General features: G+C 40.7%; 1 protein-coding gene across 1 annotated transcript in view; it reads right to left on the bottom strand.

Moving 5' to 3' along the window:
- The window catches only part of LOC121984344 (chlorophyll synthase, chloroplastic-like), a 35,610-nt gene extending 11,898 nt beyond the window's left edge, over positions 1 to 23,712 (bottom strand). The window contains exons 1-3 of the mRNA XM_042537233.1: positions 23,395 to 23,712; positions 23,258 to 23,314; positions 23,091 to 23,188 (exon numbers count right to left, since the gene is read on the bottom strand). Of these exons, the coding sequence (XP_042393167.1) occupies positions 23,091 to 23,188; positions 23,258 to 23,314; positions 23,395 to 23,515 (276 nt within the window). The 5' untranslated portion in view covers positions 23,516 to 23,712. The remainder of the gene's footprint in view (positions 1 to 23,090; positions 23,189 to 23,257; positions 23,315 to 23,394) is intronic.
- Positions 23,713 to 24,158: the final 446 nt, after the last annotated feature.

Raw genomic sequence — 24,158 nt, 5'->3', positions numbered from 1 at the left:
GATAATTATGAGCTTTCTTTTGTTTGTCACCCTTAGATCGACATTGATACTGAGTTTTAATAATTCTACTTCCGTGATCATCATCTTGGGTTGCATGTGTGTAATCTTTCTCACATATCCAAGGCTCCGGTGCCGGAGTAGGAGCATAAGTGCTACAACCACCAGATGCATCACAACTGCCACCACTTCCATTAGTACTTGTGCTGCTATTGACATCACTATCATCATTTCGAACTTCTCGTCGGACTATAGTGTCAGAAGGTGATGATGTTTCATCACTATCATCATGTTCTTGCTCATCAATTGCATTGAGTGGATTTTCACTAATTCTCAATTAACCTTTTCTTTAAAAGTAGGAGTTTTGACTTTTCTTTTCTCTTTAGTAAAAATTGCAGGAGTTTTACCTTTGTCTTTATCTATGAACTTTGGTTGAGTTTGAGGTTGAGATGTTTGAGAACGTGTCGATCGTGATCCAGAAAATCGAAATTTTTGGTCAAAAGCCTCATCATTATATTCTTCATTGACATCTCCTCTAGCTTGTATTTTTTCAATCTCTTGAGTAAGAAATTGAGATGGTCTTGGTGGATCTCCAATTTCATCAAGGGATTCTCAGCCTCAACAGCGCTCAACCAGAACATCATTGGATCATCCTCAGTTTAGACAAATCCAATATCAAATGGATCTACATCACTAGATTCTTGTTTTTCCTGTTATTGTTCTTCTGTTATCGCTTTTAGTTGAAGACGCATATTATAATGAACATAGACCATCTTCTCCAAGCGACGATAAGAAAGACGATTGCGTACTTTTGTATGAATAAGGGAGCAAGTTGACCAAATTCTTTCACAACCACTTGAAGACGCTGTTTGTGAGAGAATTTGTACTACAATTTTTTTTTAAATTTAGGAATGACCCTCCATATTGTAACCACCACTCAGCTATAAGATAAAAAAGAATAAAATTAAAATAATATTTATATTTGTTGACAATAATTAGTAATAAGTTTTTCTATATTTACCTACATCCATTTTATATATGCATGACACTGCAAAAGAATCGCTAAAAGAACCATATGCCTCTCGAAATAATCGACTTTCATTAATAGCCTCAGCAGCTAATTCTCTATTTTTTTGGAGTCTTGATATTACATTTCTGAGGGCTACTAATAGATCTTCATTTGTGGCAAGATTATAACGATATTGATATGTCGAATTGAGATAATAACCTAAAATAATTAAGCATATATAATTATTAATAGCAATATTAAAAATTCTGTACCATAAAAAATACACACCTGCCAAATGAATATGTTTTCCCATTTGGTTGTCCCACCTTGTAGTGATTATATCAATATAATATTGATACTTGGTTGGTGATTGTAGACGTCTCTTAATTTCTTCTTTTGCTTAATGAATTAGACGATAGACGTTGCCCATTTGTGGCTTCTTGTCCATATCGACTTTACGTAAAATAACGTACAAGGGTTCTACAGCTATAAGAATATCTGAAATATAGTCCCAAAATCTAGCAGATATAATAATTTTTGGTACTTCCCTTCCTTTAGTAGAACTAGAGTATCGAGAGGTTTCCCAATCTTCAAAAGTGAACATAGCCTTCAATCCGACTTTTTCCTGAAATAATGATCTTAATAAGAGAAAATGAGTTGCAAACCTAGTTGCTCCTGGTCGTAGAATCTCCCCATTAATAAATTTCCTCAGTAATTCATGCACCCAATGATGATTATAAAGGAATTTTGTTAATGATTGACCTTTTTTCACTACCTTCTTTACTATATCAAGTTTACCGATATCTGTCATCATCAAATCAATACAGTGTGCTGCACATGGTGCCCAAAATAATGTTTGATATTTTTGCTCCAATAACTCTCCAGCCCTCTTGAAGTTAGCACCATTGTCTGTAATTACCTGCACTATATGTTCTGCACCTCTTTCTTGAACTACATTATCCATCAAATGATATATATAAGATGCATCATGATAATCTACAGTTGCGTCAACAGATTTATGAAAAACCACCTTTCTATTGCAGTATAGCAGAAAATTAATAATGCTCATTCGTATAGGTCATGTCCAACCATCACACATTAATGTAACCTCATATAAGCCCTATTGTTTTTTGCATGATAGGATCCAAGTTTTGATTTCCTCTACTTGTTCATCTAAATACGGACCAACAATTTCATATGCAGTCGGAGGTTGAATACTAGGTCCAGATTTTTGAATGTTGGACATCATGCTACGGTAGTATGTGTTATTTGCTGCATTGGGAGGAATTCGATTGAAATGAAAAAATTTAGGAATACTTTGACCTATTGATTTCTTCTTCTCCCTTGTATAAGCATTATCAATCCTAGTCTGTTTGCTAGCTTGGTCTAGAAATGCTAGTGGATCAATATCAGTAATATCAATTGCACGCCTTCGTCCCATAGAAGGAAAGAAACGACCAATACCACCTTGTGTTGAAGTAACACGAACCCTTGCACTCCTCCCCAATGTTGCTGCAGTAGTTGAGCCACTTCCACTAGCACAGCCACTTCCGCTAGCACCAATTATAGCACCACTATCTTGCATATGCCGCTCATATTCATATTGAGTTCGAGAGGCACTAAGAGCTACTAAAAATTCTTTGTCATTTGGATCTTCACCACGCCCTTCAAATTCATCAAAGACGGGTTCTTTAGAGCTTCGTCTATCAAGCATTTCACGTTGTTGTTGTTGTTGTTTATACTTTAATTCTTTTTTGCCATCAAGTTCCTCTTTCATTGCACGACGAACTTCTTAAGAAACTTTTGGCCATTTAAAGACATCTGGATATCCACTAGCAAGATATTGTTTTAGACGTGTGATCCTATCGTCACGTCCAATCATATAGCAATACAAACATTGCCAATGAAATCGATTTTCTAATAGACATGCATGTCTCCAAAATGAATCATAAGATTATTGTTTTGATGCCATTATCTATGCGTTATAAAAATTTAAATATTCATAACTATAGAAATTAATAAAATTAAAATTTCAATTAATAAATATGATAATTATATTATTAATTATCAATTTAATTAATTATCTATTAATTTATATAATATATATCTACATAGTTAGTGTTTAAATATTTTGTATATTATATAATAAAAATCAGTATTTATATATTTATATATAATTTTAAAACTAAATTTATTCAAAACATTGAAAATTATATATTTTTAAAAATTAGCAAATAAATAAACAATTTAAATTATTCTATTAATAAACACTTTAACAATTTTTCTTATAAAATTTTCTAATATATCACTAATTAAATTATTTAAGTAAATATGAAATAATTAATTTAGATATATATATAGAATAATTAATAGATAAAATTTACTATAAATTAGTTAATAAATAAAAAAAAATTAATTATTTATTCAATTCATAACCAGTTTAACAATTCTCCTCATAAAATTTTCTAAAATATCACTAATTTAATTATTTAAGTATACATGTAATAAAATATTTAGATATTTATATAAAAAATAATGAATAGATAAATTTTACTAGATTCCTGTGATAGTTTCATAATAATTTCATAGAATTATATTATTTTTTATTTTATTTTATTTTTATTTAATGTAAAAATAATTTTAAAATATTAATTTGTCTATAATAATTATATAACTTAATTATTAGTTTACTTACTTAATTATTTATTTATAAAAATATACTAATCCATGATAATTCGCTTAGGAAAAATGTATTACAATTTAATCATAAAATGTGAAAAAATAGCAAAAAATGACTAAAATTATGCATAAAATAAGCGAAAATAAAACGCAAGTGAGCTATAACATGCGTAAATAAATTTTAGCTCATGAATAATCAAATTGCTAATATTTGACTAATTTAAGTTAATTTACTTAAGAGAATATTAAGGAATTAATTAGAAAATTAAAGATTGATAAAGAGATGTAAACTTCGATGCATGAAAAATAGCTAAAATTAACTAATTAATTTTGTTAAACTCTAACTCATATAAAAGGAAATTGGTGATCTATTTATATTATACTATACTTTATATAATCTGTTTATAAATATTCTATATAATTTGTATATTAAATACTATAATTTATATTACATTGAAAAATTAAATTTATTTAAAAGATTAAAATTTATAATAATTTTTAATCATTTATAAAATTTTAAAATTATTTATAGATTTTTAAATTATTTAAAATTTTAAACTATTTCTGTTTATAAAATTAATTTAAGATATAATTTTGAATAACTTACAAATTCAAAGTTTTTAATTAAAATATTTTTATTTTTTAATAATAAATAATAAAAATATGAATTTATATATCATAATTATATTAGTTAATTATAATTTATATATTAATTAATTAGAAATTATATATATTTTAAATAATATATTACATATTTATGTATATAATTTTAATTTGATTTTTAATAAATTACAAATATGAATTAAAAATTTAAATATTTTTATTATTAATAAAAATAAATTTATATATTATAATTATATTAATTAATTAACAATTTATTTAATTAATATTAATTTATATATATACTTATCGTTTATATAATAATTAATTATTAATTAGAAATTATATATATATATATATATATATATTATATAATTATATATATAAATTTTTATAAAAATTAAATATAACACTGTTATAACAGTTATAACAATTATAATTTATAACATATAAATAATTTTTTTTATTTCAATATAACAGTTTTAATTAAAACCGTTATATTGAAGTTTTTAATAAAACCCTATTCATTTCTATGAATCGCGATTTCGCCGATTCTTCTATCGTCCGCCATCCCCTCCTCTACTCGTGATCTCGCTCCCAATTTAGATCTCAAATTTCTTCAGTTTCTTTACTTAAATTGAAAATTTACTATGGTACCTATTGAAGTGATAATCTCCCTCGCTAATGCTTCCAGGTAAGTCTTCATTGCTTATATAGTGCTTTTTCCTTCTATCGCGCACTGTGCCGCAACTGGACGCACACAATGATGATCCTAACTTCTCTATCCGAACTTCTTTATCCGACCTTCTCGTGCACGTGCTGTAGCGGTTGCGTGCCAGTGTCGGCCCCCCATCGGAACGATAAAAACCATGAGTTTCGGGCGGAACGGCTCAATATTTTAAACCAAGCTATAAAGTCTCCTTCGTTAAAGGCAGAGAAGTCTCTTACACTAGTTGAACGCTCAGAAATATGCTAGGAAATAAATATAAGGGTTGTTGAATATTTCCTATCTCCAGGAGTCTTTTATAACCCTTGAAAAATATTATCCACAACTTGAAGGTGCCTTTAAAGTGGTCCAAGGCGTCTTCCATCGGATAGATTTTATCCGCTGAGGATAAAATTTTATCCTCGGATAGTGGCTAGTGAAGGCGCCTTCCATGAAGCATTGAAGGTGGGTCTTCTTTGCGCGGATGATGCTCCGGTTATCCGGAGTTGAGCTCACCCGAACCCAACTCTGACCTTCTTCTCGAGCAGGCTTTCTTCCCGGCTTCTCGTCCCTAAAACGCCGCACACGTCCTTCTCGTCTACCGATGTACTCTTTCATAGCACCTCGTCCCTCGGATGCACCGAGCCCGTCGGCTCCTTTTCTGTGTCATCCTTCTCACTAGCTATGTCTTCCGCTCGACTTCTTGTGTTTCTAAGCTCCTACACACTTAGACACAAAGATCAAATACATAAGATCTAACATAACTTGGTTGACCACATCAAAACTACCACGGGATATTTACAGGTGTGACTTATTCTCACTTCACTTTCGTATCATTTTTGGTGTTTTATTCATATTCTTCCCCTATTGCTATTTGTGAAAAGTGGAATCACCATCTCCCTTTGTGCGCATGCAAGTGAGAGATTGTGGATGTATCATGAGGTTGTCTTCTGAATATTTTAGCAAGAGACAAGAAATTACCGAATGAATTTTTTCATTAACTCATTCCCTTGAAGTGTTGACATTATTTAACTTCTATTTCATTAATCACAAGCTGTTTTACAAACTATTTTTCTACCAAACCCACACCCCGGAATGGAAGATAGTTGAATGATATTTGTTTGTAAAGATCTTCTACTATTTCTCCGTTTCTTTATTTATCACAGATTGTGCACTAAACACCAACTCAGACACAATATTATGCAACTCAGACAGCAGCACTTCCAGTATTTTCCCTCACCAGATGCCTTGCTAAGGAACTTCCAAGCAAACACCTCAGTTCACGAGAAACACTATCAGATTACCATTGTTCTAAACATTTCTCACTTGACAAGCAGCATACTAAAGACAGAGAACTTCCTCTTGTCATGTATTGTGTAACAACAGATGTTAATACTAGAAGATCTGGTTCTCTAAAAAACTATCTAATTTGAATCAAACTCAAATAAAAGTAGAATTTGATCCCTATTGGCTTGAATCTCATTCAGCCGATAGACATGCAATTCCCATCTCAAACAGAGACTGCTCAAGTGATCTTATCCAGGTAAAAATTGGTCTAAAAGTCATCTCTACACTTTCTAATAGAGTTGTTCCTAATTGGCCAGAATCTTGTTCAGTCCATAAACAAGTGCAACCTCACCTCAAAATGAGACTACTACAACTCATCTTATCCACTTGAAAATTGGTCTAAAAGTTATTTGTTCTACTTTCTAATAGAGTTGTAAGCTGCATGGCTTTGGGATAGAATTTTATTGTGTGATTAAGGATGGTCCGCTTACAGTAGGAAAGGTAACATGGGCTTCCTGCAATGCTATCAGTGGGATGCTAGAGACTAAAGAGATCAATCTAGAAAAAAAAATGTCACTTCCTAAGTTCCGATTTTGTAAGTCAAGAAATTATTCATAAGGCCTAATACCCCAAAAATTTGGCATTCTCACAATGCCATTGACTCCGTAAACATGACCACAATATAATAAGATAATCAGTAAATGAACAAAGCATGACTTAAAATTCTGACTCGTGCCGGAGTTTCAACTCCAAACTAGAATAATATGGTTTTGGTATAGTATCGTGTTGTGCCGATATTTTTTAAAATGTTTAAATATAAATATATATAAATTTTATTAATATTTGATTATTAAATATCTTCACTATTAATGTAATATTTTGAGATGTTGAGTTCTTATTTCAATATTTTCTCGTAAGATAATGTCTATTAAATTTTTGTAAAAAATATTTTAAAAAATATGTAATTCTCAAATTTCAAAACTTAATTTAAAATTATAAAATTATTTGAGAGCTCAAAAATAATTATAAAATTATTTAAAGGTCATAAATTATTTTTTGAATGTATTTATAAATTTTTATTTTTTAAAAATTTATTTAAATGTTTAAGAATTATATTTAAGAAAAATTTTAGATTATTTTAAATTTACATTCAATTTTAAATATATATTAAAAATTTTAAATTATTTTATTAAATATTTTATTAATTTTAAAAATTATTTTAAAATTTTTAAATAATTTTTAATATTTTATAACTATTATTAATAATATATTATATTTATAATTGATCCAGTCCGAAAACCGTAGAGATGGCAAAATGGGGATATGGCTATTGTGTTGACTGGATGTGGACTCCGCTCCGCTCTGCAACACAAGAAATGTCAGTGTCGAGCCAGTGAAGGGGTCTCCGGCGTTAGCCCTCCGACGCTCAAGTCAATCACTGGAAAAAATAAAAAGGTGGAGTCACAGTAGATACAAGCGTGAATCGTGAATAACGCATACCTCCGCCGATATACGGACCCCCTTTATATAATGCCTTGGTGGCGACATGCGCATTTTTCAAGGCGTGGGCACGTTCTCCCATCGGTCGCGGACACGTTCTCCAATTGGTCCTGGACACATGGTCATGGACACATGCTCCAATTGGTCGTGGGCACGTTCTCTGATTTGTCGTCGTACAATCAGCCTGGTGACCATGCCCCATGTCGGCAGCACTATCTCCCAAAAGGATATCCCGAGATAGGTCAGTGATCCTGCTGATCGGCTGAGCAAGATAGCCACTCAGCCCAATACTCCTCCACTTGGCCAAGTACTTCTCCGCTCGACCAGACTCGGCTACTCTTCCATGTAGCGACGAGTTTCGATAGTATGTTCTCACCCGACAGGAATAACGCTCCGGTCATCTCAACGCTCCTCTGACGAACTTCTGATGATCTTAGCTGCACAAGCGCTTTGCTTGGCCCAACCCTTTGTTAGTCGGGCAAAGCATGCCCGATCGGCTTCTGATTTAGAGCTCCGCTCGAATACCCTTTGATAGACCCGTTGGCCCTCTGGCGTTAACCTCCTTGACTTTGACCTCCACGTCCTCCTTTGACCCACACTTAGTGGTCCCCTTTATCACCGCATCAATAACTATTATATATAATTAATAGTTATATAATAATTAATAATTTATTTATAATATAAAAATATATATTTAAAAAATAATCTAAAAAAAGCATGGGTTGTTGTTGCAGCACCCTCCGCGAATCCGTGGAGGGTCACTACACCCTCCACACCCCCATGGAGGGTCATCGCGGGGTCACGGCACCCTTCGCAACCTCATGGCGACCTCAGGTGTGGAGAGTCATAACTCCTCCGCACCCACATGAACCGCAGGGTCACAGCACCCTCCGCGACCTCGCAATGCCAGTAGGGTCCATACCGTCCATTTTGGATGGCACGGGATTTCAAACCATGGAACGAAGAACTAACTTATACAATGCATGCTTTCTGATTGAAGAAGGAAAAGTCAATGAGCAAGCTAAAATGATACTTGAAGGGATGTATATGGTGATAACTAAATCATAGAGACTATCTGCTAATGGAAACAATCTATAGCAGCTTCTGCAAATAAACACCCTACCAATAATCAATGAACCATATAGCTTGAAAGAACAGAAAAAGTACCCACCCAATCACAGAAGAAGTAACTCGATAGTATATTCTCGTCCGACCGGAATAACGTTACAGTCATCTCAACACTCCTCTGTTCCGTGACGAACTTCTGATGATCTTGGCTGCACGGAGGCTTTTCTTGGCCCATCCCTTTGCTGGTCGGGCAAAACATGTCCAATCGGCCCATAATGTAGAGCTCCGCTCGGATACCCTTTGATGGGTTCGTTAGCCCTCTGGCACCTCCTTGACTTTGACCTCCACGTCCTCTTTTAACCCACACTTAGTGGGTCCCCTTTATCACTGCATCACAAGTCTTCCCCTTAAGTCTAGTCGAAGGAGGCTGCAAGTCCGACTGATTTGACAAATAGTACCTTAGGTAACCTCCGCCGATCGAACACTCCGTGCTCTGGATGTTGGTCGGCTGATATCTACTAATCGTCATTCGGATGTAATGAGCAGCGAAATTTGGTCGTTGATTCGGCTATTTAACTCGCCGACTGGCCATTCCTTTTTTGTCTCGATCTTCTGATCGGATCACATTACTTCGCCACATTGCTTCATATGTTTGACTGGGCGTGTAGCTGGCACTCGGATTATATCTCATAAGCTTGGTGTTGGATCGGCCGATCAACTATACCATAGTCGGATATTTGTACCGATTGGGATGGTTGGCGCCAACACTTAGCGAATTTTTTCATTCCTCTAGACTTTCTTGTCTGGGCGCCCAACGATAAGAGCTGACGTCCTTTCAATTTCTAGAAGACCGTGTAAATCTCTGCTCATTATGGCCGAGCACGCCGCCCATATTTTTTAATTAAACCTCATTAATGCTCCGCTATAACTTGCTGCCACGTGTCCTACCTTCTGTCATCGCATGCTCGACGTATATCCACAGGTGATGTAACAGGCGTCTTTTCAAATTCTACGGTCGGATCTTCTCCTGATTTTTCGCAACCTTTGATCGGACGGCTCAGGGCGATCGACCGCGAGGTTTATAAACATTACGTCGCGTCGCCATCGTCTTCATTTCTGGCATTTTCGTCTTTAAGCAGTCTCTGTGACGTTTCTTCTCCTCTTCTTCTCCGACGACCATCTTCAGTAACCTTCTTCTCCTTTTCCTTCATTGAATCCGTTTGTTGCTTCTTCTCGAATTCTTTGTTTTTGATGGTTGACTTCCCGCAACCTCCTATGCCCGTCCCCGGGCTCTGGTACACTTCCACCGAGTCAAGGTTTAACGGGGAGGAGATAGACTAGCTTAAATCCATATATCATTTTCCATCCGATTACTAGATTGTCATTCCCTCTGCCTATGACCAGTCGCACAAATTATCAACCGACTTTTTGACTTTCTTTAAGGATCAGTTTTGTGCAGGCCTTTGGTTTCCCATTCTCCCTTCATTTCCGCCTTCTGTGAATATTTCCACATCTCCTCACATCAATTAGTATCGAACTCCTTTAGGTTGCTGTACGGGATAGTAGTTCTCTTTCACCTACACGGCATCCCTTTGACGTCTCGGATCTTCCATTACTTCTATTATCCTAAGTTATCCGAGTCCGGCACCTTTTTATTCCAAGCCCGCGTGGACTCAGTTTTTTCTGACAAAATGCCGACCTCCAATAAACATTGGAAGGAATATTATTTTTTTGTTCGTTTTCCCCAGCGGCATGACTTCTCCACCGGCTGACAGATGGAAGTGATGTAGCCTCCGTCGCTCAGGAGTTACCAAAGCCGATCAGACTATCTCCAAGCAGCGTCCAGTTTGACTGGTCAGAAGTATCACATCTATAAGCTATTGTTGAAGGGCGTCCTGTACGTGTTCGGCCTGAGGCTTTGTGTTGGAACCCCAAGGTTGTTTTGATATTATCAAACAAGTTAAGTTAGGTCCTGTTGATTTTTGATCCCTGTGTCTAAGTGTGCAGGAGGTTAGGAGCACAGGAAGTCGAACGAAAGACGCGGCTAGCGAGAAAGACGACACGGGAGAGAGCCGACGGGCTCGATGCGTCTGAGGGACGAGGCGCCGCGAAAGAGTACGTCGGTGGACGAAAAGAACGTGCGCAACATTCGAGGGGCGAGAAGCCGGAGCGAAAACCTGCTCAAGGAGAAGGCAGAAATTAGGTTCGGGTGAGCCTTATTTCGGTTGGCCGAAATCACCCAAGCGAGCGGAGCCGGAGTGGAAGACTCGGACCGATACGAGCAGCACCGGAGGAGAGGGCTCGGACCAAAAAAAGTCAACAGTGTTGACTTTAAGGGTCCGGGCGCCCGAAATGCGATAATATACAGATCGCGTTTGACCGCGATCCGTTGCAAAAGAGATAAAATTAGGAACCCTTCCAAGCACCCCGACCAAGGCTATAAATACAATCTTTCTCCAGAAGCTAAACATTAACAAGCAATTTCATTTACAACACTTGTGCGCTTCCCTTTGTTAGTTTAGCTTCATCTTTTTGTGCTTTCACTGCTGTAAGAGGCTTCTCCGCCTGAAGGAGTATTTAGTGCGCTTCACTTCCTTGGATTAACAACCTCCCCGATTGTAACCAAGTAAATCCCTTGAGCCTCTGCTTTTTGTTTATTCTAATTTTATTTATGCAAGTGTTCATTTAAGTCCGAGAAGGGTATTTTCTGTTTTATTTCGTGTAGGGCTATTCAACCCCCCTTCTAGCCGGCCCAACAGTCCTAACACTTTATACTACTCTGCTCGCAGTTCAATTCCGATGAGGCTTTGTACTACTTAGCGTTTCTTGAAATTTTAAGTATACCTCACTGCTTTCCTGATCATCAGTGTAACTAGTCTCAAAGACGTCCAGATGCTCATTCCAACATAAATCAAATGGTTAAATCATAGCAATGCGTCTCTACTTTGGTGACTACTCAACTTTTTAACTTATTTAGGGCTTTATGTAAGCCACTCGGCCTCATTCATCGCTGACTCAGTTTTAGAACCGCTGCTCGGCTATTATTCGTCGTAGACTCGAGTTTATAGCCGCTGCTCGGTTGTTAAAAGCGTAGACAAGGGTTTATAGTCGTCTCTCGACTGTTGACGTAGACTAAGGTTTATAGTCGTCGTTAGACTGTTGAAGGCATAGACGAGGGTTTATAATCGCCACTCGACTATTGACGTAGACTAGGGTTTATAGTCGTCGCTCGACTGTTGACGAAGACAAGGGTTTATAGTCGCCGCTCGATTGTTGACGAAGACAAGGGTTTATAGTCGTCGCTCGACTGTTGATGTAGACTAGGGTTTATAGTCGCCACTCGACTTTTAACTTGGCCGAACAGTACAAGAGTCTGAAACACTTTGAATTTTTATTCATTGTCTTCTTGCATTCATAAGACACACACTTACACAAATACTTTTGGATTTAACCACGCACCTCTCACCCGGCCCTATAGGGCTGGAGATAGTTCGCGCTCCAGGCCACTCAAGCTTTCTCTCGTCTATGTCCTATAGGCAGTAGGCTCCTGAGCGGAGATTCTGAACGACTTTGAATGATCCTCCCCAGGGAGCCTCTAGCTTGGTAACATCGCCGATCGGCTTTATTAGTTTCCACACTAGGTCGCCAACCTAGAATGACCTTGGGATCACCCTTCGGTTGTAGTTTTGCTTCATTCGCTGCCTATACGCCATCAGTCGGACAACTGCCTTATCCCTCGCTCCTTCCACCAAGTCGAGCTCCATCAATCTCCGCTCGGTGTTCCCCTCGTCGTAAAGCTGCACCAGATCGGACTCTACTCCGACCTCCACTGGAACACTACCGCTTCTCCTTCGTACACTGATGTGGTGCAATTGGCCCACAAGATGTTGGGACCCTAGCTACCTCCAGCATGGTCTAGACGAGCCCGTAACCCTCTAAGGATCTCTCGGTTAGTGACTTCCGCCTAGCCGTTGCTCTGAGAGTATGCCACTGAGGTGAAAGCCTGCACAATGTCGTAGCTTTCACACCACTCCTTGAGTCTCCGTCCGGCGAACTGCCTCCCGTTATCCGAGACGAGCCAGCGAGAGATGCCGAACCAACATAGGATATTCTGCTATATGAATTTAATGACCATATATTCAATTATCTTGGCTATCAGCTCGACCTCCACCCACTTTGAAAAGTAGTCTACTGCGACGAGCAGACATCTTCGTTGGTCAATCGCTATAGTGAATGGTCCAACGATATCCATGCACCATTAATCGAACGGACAAGACACCGTGGATGCCTTCATCTCCTTAGTCAGTCGATGCTGGATGTTGTGATATTTCTGAAACGACATCATCTTGTAGCGTGGGCCAAAAACATCCCGCCAATAGGATTTTTGGGCCAACTATCTGCCGCCCAGATGACTTCCGCAGGAGCCCTGATGCACTTCTTGAAGGATGTACTCGACGTCCTCCGATTGGACACACTTGAGCAGCGGTCTTGAGAAAACTCTTTTATATAGCGGGTCTCCGATCAACGTGAATCGTCCAGCTCTCTTTTTCAACGGGCGAGTTTCATCTTGATCGGCTGGAGTGTTAATCGATTGGAGGAACTGTATCAATGAGGTCCTCCAGTCACTTGGAAAGGTTAGTCCATCTAAGCTATCGATATGTGCCACAAGTGAGACATGCTCAATCGGCTGGCTTATCATGACCGACAATAATGAGCTGGCTAACTTAGCCAGTTCGTCCGCGGTCTGATTGTCTAATCGGGGGATCTTCTGTAAAATAACTTCTTAGAAGCTTGCCCTCAACTTCTCAAATGCTTTTGGATATAACCTGAGTCGAAAGCTGCTTATTTCGAATGTCCCCAATAGCTGCTGAGCGGCCAGTTGAGAATCCGAGTGAATAAGGATTTTTATAGCTCCGACATGCTGAGCCGCCTACAAGCTAGCTATTAGGGCCTCGTACTCGGCTTCATTATTTATGGCCTGATAGTTTAGCCGCACGGATAATTGCATCCTGTCCTCCCGTGACGAAATCAAGAGAATGTCAATCTCGCTACCTTGTCGAGTGGACGATCTGTCTACATATATTTTCCAAGTTGCGTCCGGCTCGGTGTTCAAGACCTCAGTGACAAAATCAGCTAAAGTCTGGGCTTTGATTGTCATCTTGGGTTGATATTATATGTCGAACTTATTGGAACCTCAAGGTTGTTTTGATGTGATCAAACAAGTTAAGCTAGGTCCTGTTCAGTTTAATCCTTGTGTCTAAGTGTGCAGGAGCTTAAGAGCACAGGAAGTCGAGCGAAAGACACGAATAGCGAGAAGGACGGCACAGGGAGAGAGTCGACGGGCTCGGTGCGTCCGAGGGACGATATGCTGCGGAAGAGTACGCCGGTGGACGAAAAGAACGTACGCGATGTTCGACGAACGAGAAACCAGGGAGGAAGGTTGCTCGAGGAGAAGGCCGAAACTTGGGTTCGGGTGAGCCCTATTCCGAATGGCTGAGATCACTTAAGCAAGCGGAGCCGGAACGGAAGACCCGAATCGAGGCGAGCTGAACCGGAGCAGAAGGCCCAGACTAAAAGAGTCAACACTGTTGACTTTGTTGGTCTGAGCACCCGGAACTAGTCCAGGGCGCCCGGAACCCTTCCGGGCGCCTAAACTTGGATTTTATCCAGATCGCGGTCAACCGTGATCTATGCGAAAAGGGATTAAGTTTTATCCCCTCCCAGGCTCCTGGAACCCTTCCAAGCGCCCCGACCAAGGCTATAAATGTAGCCTTGGTCCAAGAAGCTACAACACAAGCAATTGCACATTCAACACTTGTGCGCTAATCTTGTTTAGTTTAGCTTCTATTTTCTGTACGTCATTGCTGTAAGAGGCTTCTCCACCTGAAGGAGATCTTTAGTGTATGTTTCATTCCTTGGATTAACAACTTTCTTGGTTGTAACCAAGTAAACTCTTTTGCCTCTTCTTTTTAATTTATTGCTTTTATAATTTATGCAAGTGTTTCTTTAAAAGTTCGAGAAGAGTTGTGCTTTTTTTTTTTGTGCAGGGCAATTCACCCCTCCCCTCTTGTCGGCCTCTAAAGGGACCAACAAGTGGTATCAGAGCGAGGATGCTTCAGAAAGACTAACCACCGACCGAAGCAAAGCAACCAATGGTCGGACCAAGCATCGTTCCACCAAAATTCAAGGAAGACTTCGCACACTTGAAACATCGTATGAAGGTATTTCTAAAAACAGACTTTGAAATTCGTTTAATAATAAAATATGATTTTGTAGCTCCTACGAATCAAAATAAAGAGGAAAAAGAAGAGAGTGTCTTTGGACGAATAAAGAACAAAACGATTCCATAGCAAATAATACTTGCTGAGCGTGCTGGCGCCTCAAGAAGTCAACCGCATCGGAAGCTACTCGTTGGCCAAAGAACTCTGGGAAAAATTCCTGGAACTCCACGAAGGTACATCCGAAGCCAAACTTGCAAGGAGAGATATACTTCGGAACAAACTGACAAATATCCGTCTGGAAAAAGGTGAGAAGGTAGTCGATCTACACGCAAAGGTAAAAGAACTAATCACCACACTCGAAAACCTCGGAGAAACGGTAACCAACCGGGGCACAATACGCTACACACTCAATGTCTTTCCCAGGACTCCAGAATGGACCTCAATAATCGACGCTTACTACATCTCAAAGGACCTAAAAGTAAGTACCCTAAAGGAATTCTTTTCTACTCTTGAATTACATGAAACTAGATGTACAGGGACATCAAAAGACTCAAGCCAGATTATGGCGCTAAATGCAACCAAAAAGGATGAACCCAAGTCAGGCTCAGAAGAAGATCAAGAAGCTTATATGGTAAGGAAATTCAAAAAATTCTTTAGATCTAATAAATTTAAAGAAATGCAGAATAAAAAAAATCCAAGAAATAGGAGAAGGGTTCATTGCTACCAGTGTCAAAAGGAAGGACACTTAAAAGAGGATTGCCCAGAACTCAAGAAGGATAAAGTCAAGATACCCAAGAAACTCAAGAATCTGAAAGCTACTTGGGACGACAGTTCATCATCAGAGTCCGAAATACAAGAATATGTCGGACTAGCACTAATAGCGAGCTATAAAGGGCAAAGTACATCAAAAGCCAGCATCAATGAAGGGGCAGTGACTTCAGATGAATGCAGCGAAGCAAGGGGAGAGTCGGGCTTCAAGTCTGATATGGTAAGTGTGGTATGTCTCTTACCTCCTGATCAACTTTATTATGGTATTAAGTCTATGGCAAAATCTATGTACAAATTAAAAAGTAAAAATAATAAATTAAAAAATAAAGAGAATTTTAGCAAAATCATGTCTGATAGAAGATTTTGATAAAGTAAGACTTGAAAATGATAAATTAAAAAAAGAAATAGAAAACTTGAAAAATTCTGCTTGTTCAAATACTTCTGCCTTTAGAAACTATAAAGGATTAAACTGGTACTATAGGTTTAACAAAAGACAGATCAGAAAAATATTAAAAGCTTATATACCTAGAAAATACCTGATTAACCTGTAGGAAGGAACCTATATTGGGTTCCAAAAACTTGTTTAAATTGAAAAAGAAATTAGACTAAGAGCTTTCAGATAGAAAATTAAATATTTAAATTCATTAAAAGGCTTTGTCTAGAAATGGTTGATAATCCAACAACCAAGAAGGCATAGTGCATCGCCACAGTCTGGAAGCCAATTTCTAAATTAAATATTTAATTGACAAACTGATAAGCAAAAAATAGTTAATTTCTTTCAATATTTGTCAATGGTTTAACACTTATTAAAATTTCTTCTAAAAATTTCACTTAGAAAAATTCAATATTTAAATTATTTCTGTTAAAATATTATTTAAGTTATTTATTCCGTTGTACAAAAAAAATTATTTTTAACTTAGAAAATTAAAAAATTTCTTACTTAGAAATTATGTTACTTAGAAATTTTTTTGCCTAAAATTTTCTCACTTAGAATTTTTTTTAACACTTAAAATTTTCTAATTTATTGTAAATTTTTTTAGACTTATTAAGAAACCCCATTTTTTTTATGTGATCAAAGGAGGAGAAGGATATATTAAGTCTAGGGGAAGGTATAATCTAATTTATAACTAAAAAATCTGTTTGCACTTATTTTCAAGATTAATTGTCTTTACATTGCATTTTTTCTTGCATTTGTTTACCCGTTGCTCGCATCAAAAAGGAAAAGATTGTTGAAACCCCAAGGTTGCTTTGATGTGATCAAACAAATTAAGCTAGGTCCTGTTTAGTTTTACCCTTGTGTCTAAGTGTACAGGAGCTTAGGAGCACAGGAAGTCGAGCGGAAGACGCGGCTAGCGAGAAGGATGGCACGAGGAGAGAGCCGACGGGCTCGGTGTGTCCGAGGGACGAGGTGCCGCGGAAGAGTATACCGGTGGACGAAAAGAACGTACGCGACGTTCGAGGGACGAGAAACCGAGGAGGAAGTCTGCTCGAGGAGAAGGTCGGAACTTGGGTTCGAGAGAGCCCTGTTCCATATGGTCGAGATCACCCAAGCAAGAGGAGCCGAAGCGGAAGACCCGGATCGAGGCAAGCTGAACCGGAGCAAAGGGCCCGGACTGAAAAAGTCAACACTGTTGACTTTCTTGGTCCGGATGCCTGGAACCCTTCCGAGCGCCCGGACCTGGATTTTATCCAGATTGGGGTCAAACGCGATCTATGCGAAAAGGGATAAAATTTTATCCCCTTCCAGGCACCTGGAACCTTCCAAGTGCCCCGACCAAGGCTATAAATATAGCCTTGGTCCAAGAAGCTACAACACAACAAGCAATTGCATATTCAACACTTGTGCACTCTTCTTATTTAGTTTAGCTTCTATTTTTTGTACGTCATTGCTGTAAGAGGTTTCTCCGTCTGAAGGAGATCTTTAGTGTGTATTTCATTGCTTGGATTAACAATCTCCTTGGTTGTGATCAAGTAAACTTCTTTGCCTCTTCTTTTTAATTTATAGCTTTTATAATTTATGCAAGTGTTCTTTAAAAGTTCGAGAATGGTTGTGTTTTTTTTTGCAAGGCAATTCACCCCTCCCCTCTTGTAGGCCTCCAAAGGGACCAACAGAACTCGCTCAGCTCGATTGTCCATTTGATCAGCCGTCCGAATACTTCTGGGTTAAGAAGGACTCTTCCCAAGGCGTTGTTGGTCATCACAGCGATCGAATGTGATAGAGAGTACGGACGAAATCTCCGAGCGGTGAGTACTAGCACAAAAGTCAATTTTTCGAGACTGGTGTAATAGGATTTTGCATCTTTTAATATATGACTTAGGAAATATACAAAAGTTGTTGCTCATGGTCGTTTTGCCTTACCAACACCGAGTCAACAGCATACTCGGTGGATGACAAGTAAATCCATAACGGCTCACTAGCAATGGGCTTGGCCAATATAGGCAAGGAGGTCAAGTACTCCTTCAGCTCTTCCAACGCCTAGTCGCATTTCGCGTCCCACTAGAACTTAGTCACTCGATGCAAGATCGTGAAGAACGGATGACTCCGATCGGATGATTTAGAGATGAATCTGGATAGTGCTGTGATCCGTCCGGTCAGCCGTTGAGCCTCCTTCAAGTTGCGGGGTGGGGCATGCCTTGTAACGCCTTCACCTTGCTCGGATTCGCCTTAATTTCCCGTTCAGTGACGATGTATCCGAGGAAGCGGTCACTCCTTGCTCCAAACAGACACTTATTCGGATTCAGCTTTATCTCATACGCCCTCAAAGTATGCCAAGTTTCTTCGATGTATGCACAAAGGTCAGCAGCTCGGAGGAATTTTATTAATATGTCATCGACATATACCTCCATGTCGATCTATCGTCGAAACACCTTGTTCATCAGTCTCTGGTAGGTGGCGTCGACATTCTTCAATCCGAACGGCATAACATTGTAGCAATAAGTTCCGTCGGTAGTGATAAGCTGACCTTCTCTTTATCCTCCTGGGCAAGCGACATATAGTGGTAACCTTGATATGCGTCGAGCATGCAGATCAGCTCGCAACCCACCGTGGAGTCCGCCAACTGGTCTATCTTGGGCAGGGGATAGAAGTCTTTCGGGCAAGTCTTGTTCAGATCACGAAAGTCAATGCAAACTCGTCATTTGTTACCTGGCTTAGAGACCAGTACGACGTTGGCAAGCCAGCTGGGAAACTGAACCTCGCGGATGTGATTGGCTTCAAACAGTTTTTCTATCTCCGCCCAGATGATCTGGTTCTACTCTGCACTGAAGTCCCTCTTCCGCTGTTTCACGGGCCGAGCGTCTGGTCGAACATAAAGCTCGTGTTGAGCTACACTTGGCGAGATGCTTGGGAGCTCGTGGGCTGACCAGGCGAACAAATCGTGGTCTCGCCTAAGGTAGGTGACCAACTCCGCCTTCTTCTCCTCTGTCAAGTCGGCAACTATGAAAGTGGTGGCCTCCGATCAGCTAGGATGAATCTAAACTTCCTCCTTTTCCTCGTAGACCAGCGCGGGAGGTTCTTCCTTGATGGCGTTCACTTCCAAGCGTGGGGCCTTCTGCGCGGCTTTTACTTCGAACTTGACTATCTCGGTGTAGCATCGCCAAGCGACCAGCTGATCGGCTTTAACTTCGCCCACCTTGTTGTCCACTAGAAACTTGATCTTCTAGCAAAAAGTGGACATCACCGCTTAGAACTCGTTAAGGGTCAGTCGCCCAATATACCATTGTAGGCGGACGGCGCATCCACCACAATAAAGTTCGTGGTCCTTGTCCTCTTGAGCGGCTCCTCTCCGAGCAATATGGCCAGCCGAGCCTAGCCGATCGATAATACTTCATTGCGAGTGGGGTCGTGGCTGCAATTCGCTTCGGTCAATTTGTAGCTGGTCGAACACCTTCTTGAATATAATATTCACTGAACTTCCTGTACCAACAAAGGTTCGATGAATAGTAAAATTAGCTATTACCGCTTAGATAATCAAGGCATCGTCGTGAGAGATCTCCACTCCCTCCCGGTCTCCGGGGCCGAAACTGATCTCAGGCCTCTCGGCCTTTTCCTTACTGCATCCGACAGCATGTATTTCTAGGCGTCGAGCGTGTGACTTCCTCGCTCGGTTTGAATCACCATCCGTCGGCCATCCGGCGATCATTCCGATCTCTCCCCAAGCGTCGTTATTTCAGTTCTCCTCCCGAGCCGAGGTCCTAGTCCGCTCAACAGAAGCTCGCTCGGGCGGGTGGAGCAGATGCTGACGCCGCTCGATCATCATCTCGTCGCCCCGCTGATTGGCGCCTCTTATGTCGATCGGGTGATGGTGACCAACGCTGATACCCTTGAGGAGTTGGTCGGCTCGCAATTGGCGTCAGATCGTAGCAATCGCACGTGTTGTGGGTTACCGACTGATGGAACGAACAAAACATTGGCGTTCATACCTTTCCCTTCGTCGCCTTTGGACGACTGGCTGTCACATGCTCTACAGCGTGCGTTCTAGGCTCCTGTTGTTGCAGTGCTCCACCCGCTCAGGGCCCCTTGGGTAGTTGATGGCTACTAAGTGGTCGCCGCTCAGGCGCTCCTGCGAGCTCACCCGACACCTCCTTTTTTCTTGGGCCTCTTCTATGTTTATGTACTCCGTGACCCTCCTGAGCAGGTGGTCGAAGTCCTTTGGCAGCCTCCGGATGAGTGAGCGGAAGAACTCTACTTCGGTGAGCCCTTGGGCGAAGGCATTCACTAATATTTTCGAGGAGACCGATGGAATATCCATCGCCACTTGGTTGAAGCGCTTGATGTAGGCTCTCAGTGCCTTCTTGGGCCCTTGTTTCAAGGAAAATAGGTTAACGCTCGTCTTCTGGTAGTGGTAGCTACTGGCGAAGTGGTGTATGAATGCCGCTCGAAAATCTTTGAAGCTATGAATTGAGCCGATCGGCATTCGTCTGAACCAGCGCTGCGCTGACCCGGAAAGTGCAATGAGGAAGACCCGACACTTCACCCCGTCGGTGTACTTATGAAGTGTGGCCGCATTATCAAACTGGGCCAAGTGGTCGTCTGGATCGGTGGTTCCGTTGTACTCACCGATTGTCAACAAGGTGTAGTGCTTTGGTTGAGGGTCGTCCAAGATTCCCTGATAAAATTGTTGATTGATCCGCTCGAGCGAATCATCATTCCTTGGTGCTTTCCCTTTACGTGCATCCCGAACGGGTGCGTCATCCGAGGATCCTCGCTCCTTATCCGCTCGACCTAGCTCCTCTGTTGGAGTGTGGAACAGTGCTCGATGGAAGGGGATCGGTGCGTGAGGAGCGTCTCCGTATGTGTCGGTCGGCTTCTTACTTTGTCCCCGAACAGATACATGATCCACTCGGTCTCCATATTCGGCTGGATAACTCGCTGCTGAGGTTGCGAGCTCTTGTACATGGTGATCGGCCAGCGCCTGTTGATGTTGTTGCTCCACTATTTTTGTCGCTCAGGCTTGTATCAGCATATTCAGCTCCTCCTTTATTAAAGTAACCATGGCGAGTCGTCCAACGTCCTCCATCTTCGCGTTTCGAATTCAGACTATCTTCCCACAAACGGCGCCAATATAATCCTGCCCGAAAATCGTGGAAATGACAAGCTGGGGATGAGGCTATTGTGTTGATTGGATGTACACTCCGCTCCGCTTTGCAAAAAGAAACGTCAGTGTCGAGCAAGGGAAGGGGTCCCCGGTGTTGACCCTCTGACGCTCAAGTCAGTCACCGGAAAGAGGAAAAAGGTGGAGCAACAGTAAATATAGGCGTGAATCATGAATAACACGTACCTACGCCGGTGTACGCACCCCCCTTTATATAATGCCCTGGTGGACGACATGCACACTTTTCGAGGCGTAGGCACGTTCGCCCATTGGTCGCGGACACATTCTCCAATTAGTCTTGGACACGTGTTCATGGGCACGTTCTCCAATTGGTCGTGGGTAAGTCCTCCGATTTATCGTCGTGCAATCTGCCTGTTGACCATGTCCCATGTCGGTGGCACTATCTCCCAAAAGGATATCCCGAGATAGGTCGGTCGAGATAGGTCGACCGAGATAGCCACTTGGCCTAATACTCCTCCATTTGGCCAAGTACTTCTCCGGTCGGCCAAACTCGGCTACTCTTCCATGCGGCGACGAGTCTCGATAGTATGTTCTCACCCGACAGGAGTAACGCTCCGGTCATCTCAACGCTCCTTTGCTCCGTGACGAACTTCTAATGATCTTGGCTGCACGAGCGCTTCGCTTGGCCCATCCCTTTGTCGGTCGGGCAAAACATGCCCGATCGGCTTATGATGTAGAGCTCCGCTCGAATACCCTTTGATAGATCCGTTGACCCTCTGGCGTTGACATCCTTGACTTTGACCTCCACGTCCTCTTTTGACCCACACTTAGTGGGCCCCCTTTATCACTGCATGAATAACTATTATATATAATAAATAGTTATATAATAATTAATAATTTATTTATAATATAAAAATATATATTTAAAAAATAATCTAAAAAAGCGTGGGTTGCTGTTGCGGCACCCTCCGCGGCCCCGTGGAGGGTCGCTGCACCCTCCACACCCCCATGGAGGGTCATCGCGGGGTCACGGCACCCTTCGCAACCTCATGGCGACCTCAGGTGTGGAGAGTCACAACTCCTCCGCACCCACACGAACCGCAGGGTTGCAGCACCCTCCGCGACCTCGCAATGTCAGTAGGGTCCATACCGTCCATTTTGGATGGCACGGGATTTCAAACCATGGAATAAAGAACTAACTTATACAATGCATGCTTTCTGATTGAAGAAGGAAAAGTCAATGAGCAAGTTAAAATGATAATTGAAGGGATGTATATGGTGATAACTAAATCATAGAGACTATCTGCTAATGGAAACAATCTATAGCAGCTTCTGCAAATAAACACCCTACCAATAATCAATGAACCATATAGCTTGAAAGAACAGAAAAAGTACCCACCCAATCACAGAAAAAGTAACTTGGGCTTCCACAGCAAAATTGTTTAAAAAAAAACGCATTCACGTAAATCTGTTCCTGAACTAGATCAATAGTTAGTCTTGTTGAACTAAAATCACGGAGCATATTTATCTGGTGTTTGAACTAATTCAACCAATTGTGTAGCCAAATATCTATTATTCAAAAGATGTAACCATCAGAAGAAAAGGGGTCTTAAAGTGGTAATAAATAGACCAATTCCATCAGAAGAAAAGCGGGCTTGTAGTGGTAATAGAGAGGACATCTTTCCATTCGTAAGGTTTACCGATTCTTGAGCCGCACCCTTGATGCCAAGAAGCTGATTGATGCTAGACCCACCCGCTCCACTACTTGACGGCGCCTCCTCAGGCGCCGCAGCTTTGACTGGTGCAAACGAACATCATAAGAGCAGACGCAAGAGGTAAAACTGACGAAATCCTACTGAATGCGAACCTTCGTCGGCGTCGGTCTCAGCCGCCTTCACGGTAAGCGTCCTCCGCTGGAAGCCCCCTATTCAGATCTCAAATCGTCAAAACAAATCTGGTAAAATCGGCGAGTAGCGAGAGGAAAGCTTGAAAAGATGGACTCACTTGAGTAGCAGCGATAAGAGAAGGGTGGAGGAGCTCGGACGGCCGGCGAACAGTGTCGATGAGGACTGCGACTGGACAAGGCGAAGGAAGAAGAGGAGACAACAGTAAGAACGGAAGCCATATCTCAGCAGATCGGAGGGACGGGGCCTGGGAGTGTCCGAGGACTGAGAGCTCTGAAGAGCGGGGATGGAACGGTGGAAGAAGTCGAGACGCGAGGCGGATAACTCGGCCGTCGCGAGGCACTGACATGGCCTGATGGCCCGCGGCTCAACGACTTCGTTAGCCTGCTCCTCTTTCGAATGAACAGTCGCTTTTGTCATTTAAATTAATGTAAAAATTCAAATTAAATTTGAAGGCGACGAGAGAAATAATCAGAAGATTAAAAGATCCAAGATATTTGTTTTTAAAAAAATGAAAAAAGGCACGTGGAATTTGAAGAGGCAGTCTGCAGAGTCCGCTACAGTGAACTACAGTTTGTTTGTGTGTGTGACAGCTGGTTGTTTTCGTCTTGCGAGAAAGATCGCTGACGTATCTAACGGGAGTTTCTTTGGGAAATCAAAAGAGCGTACTAAATTTCAAAAAACATTCTTTATTTTTTAAAAAAAAAAGATTCATATTATATATATTTAAAATATCTCTAATTTTAATATTATTATAACAGTTAGTTGCATAGTATGACTTCTATAATTATACAGGAATTACTCGGTGAGTTTTACCTAAATAGCCGCTACCATTATTTTTAAAATAATTCTATAAAAAAATAT

This window comes from Zingiber officinale, chromosome 5B (assembly GCF_018446385.1).
Source record: "Zingiber officinale cultivar Zhangliang chromosome 5B, Zo_v1.1, whole genome shotgun sequence".
Classification (NCBI taxonomy): Eukaryota; Viridiplantae; Streptophyta; class Magnoliopsida; order Zingiberales; family Zingiberaceae; genus Zingiber; species Zingiber officinale.
The sequence above is the reverse complement of the archived record's forward strand: the minus strand, read 5'-3'. Positions and strand labels throughout refer to the sequence as shown.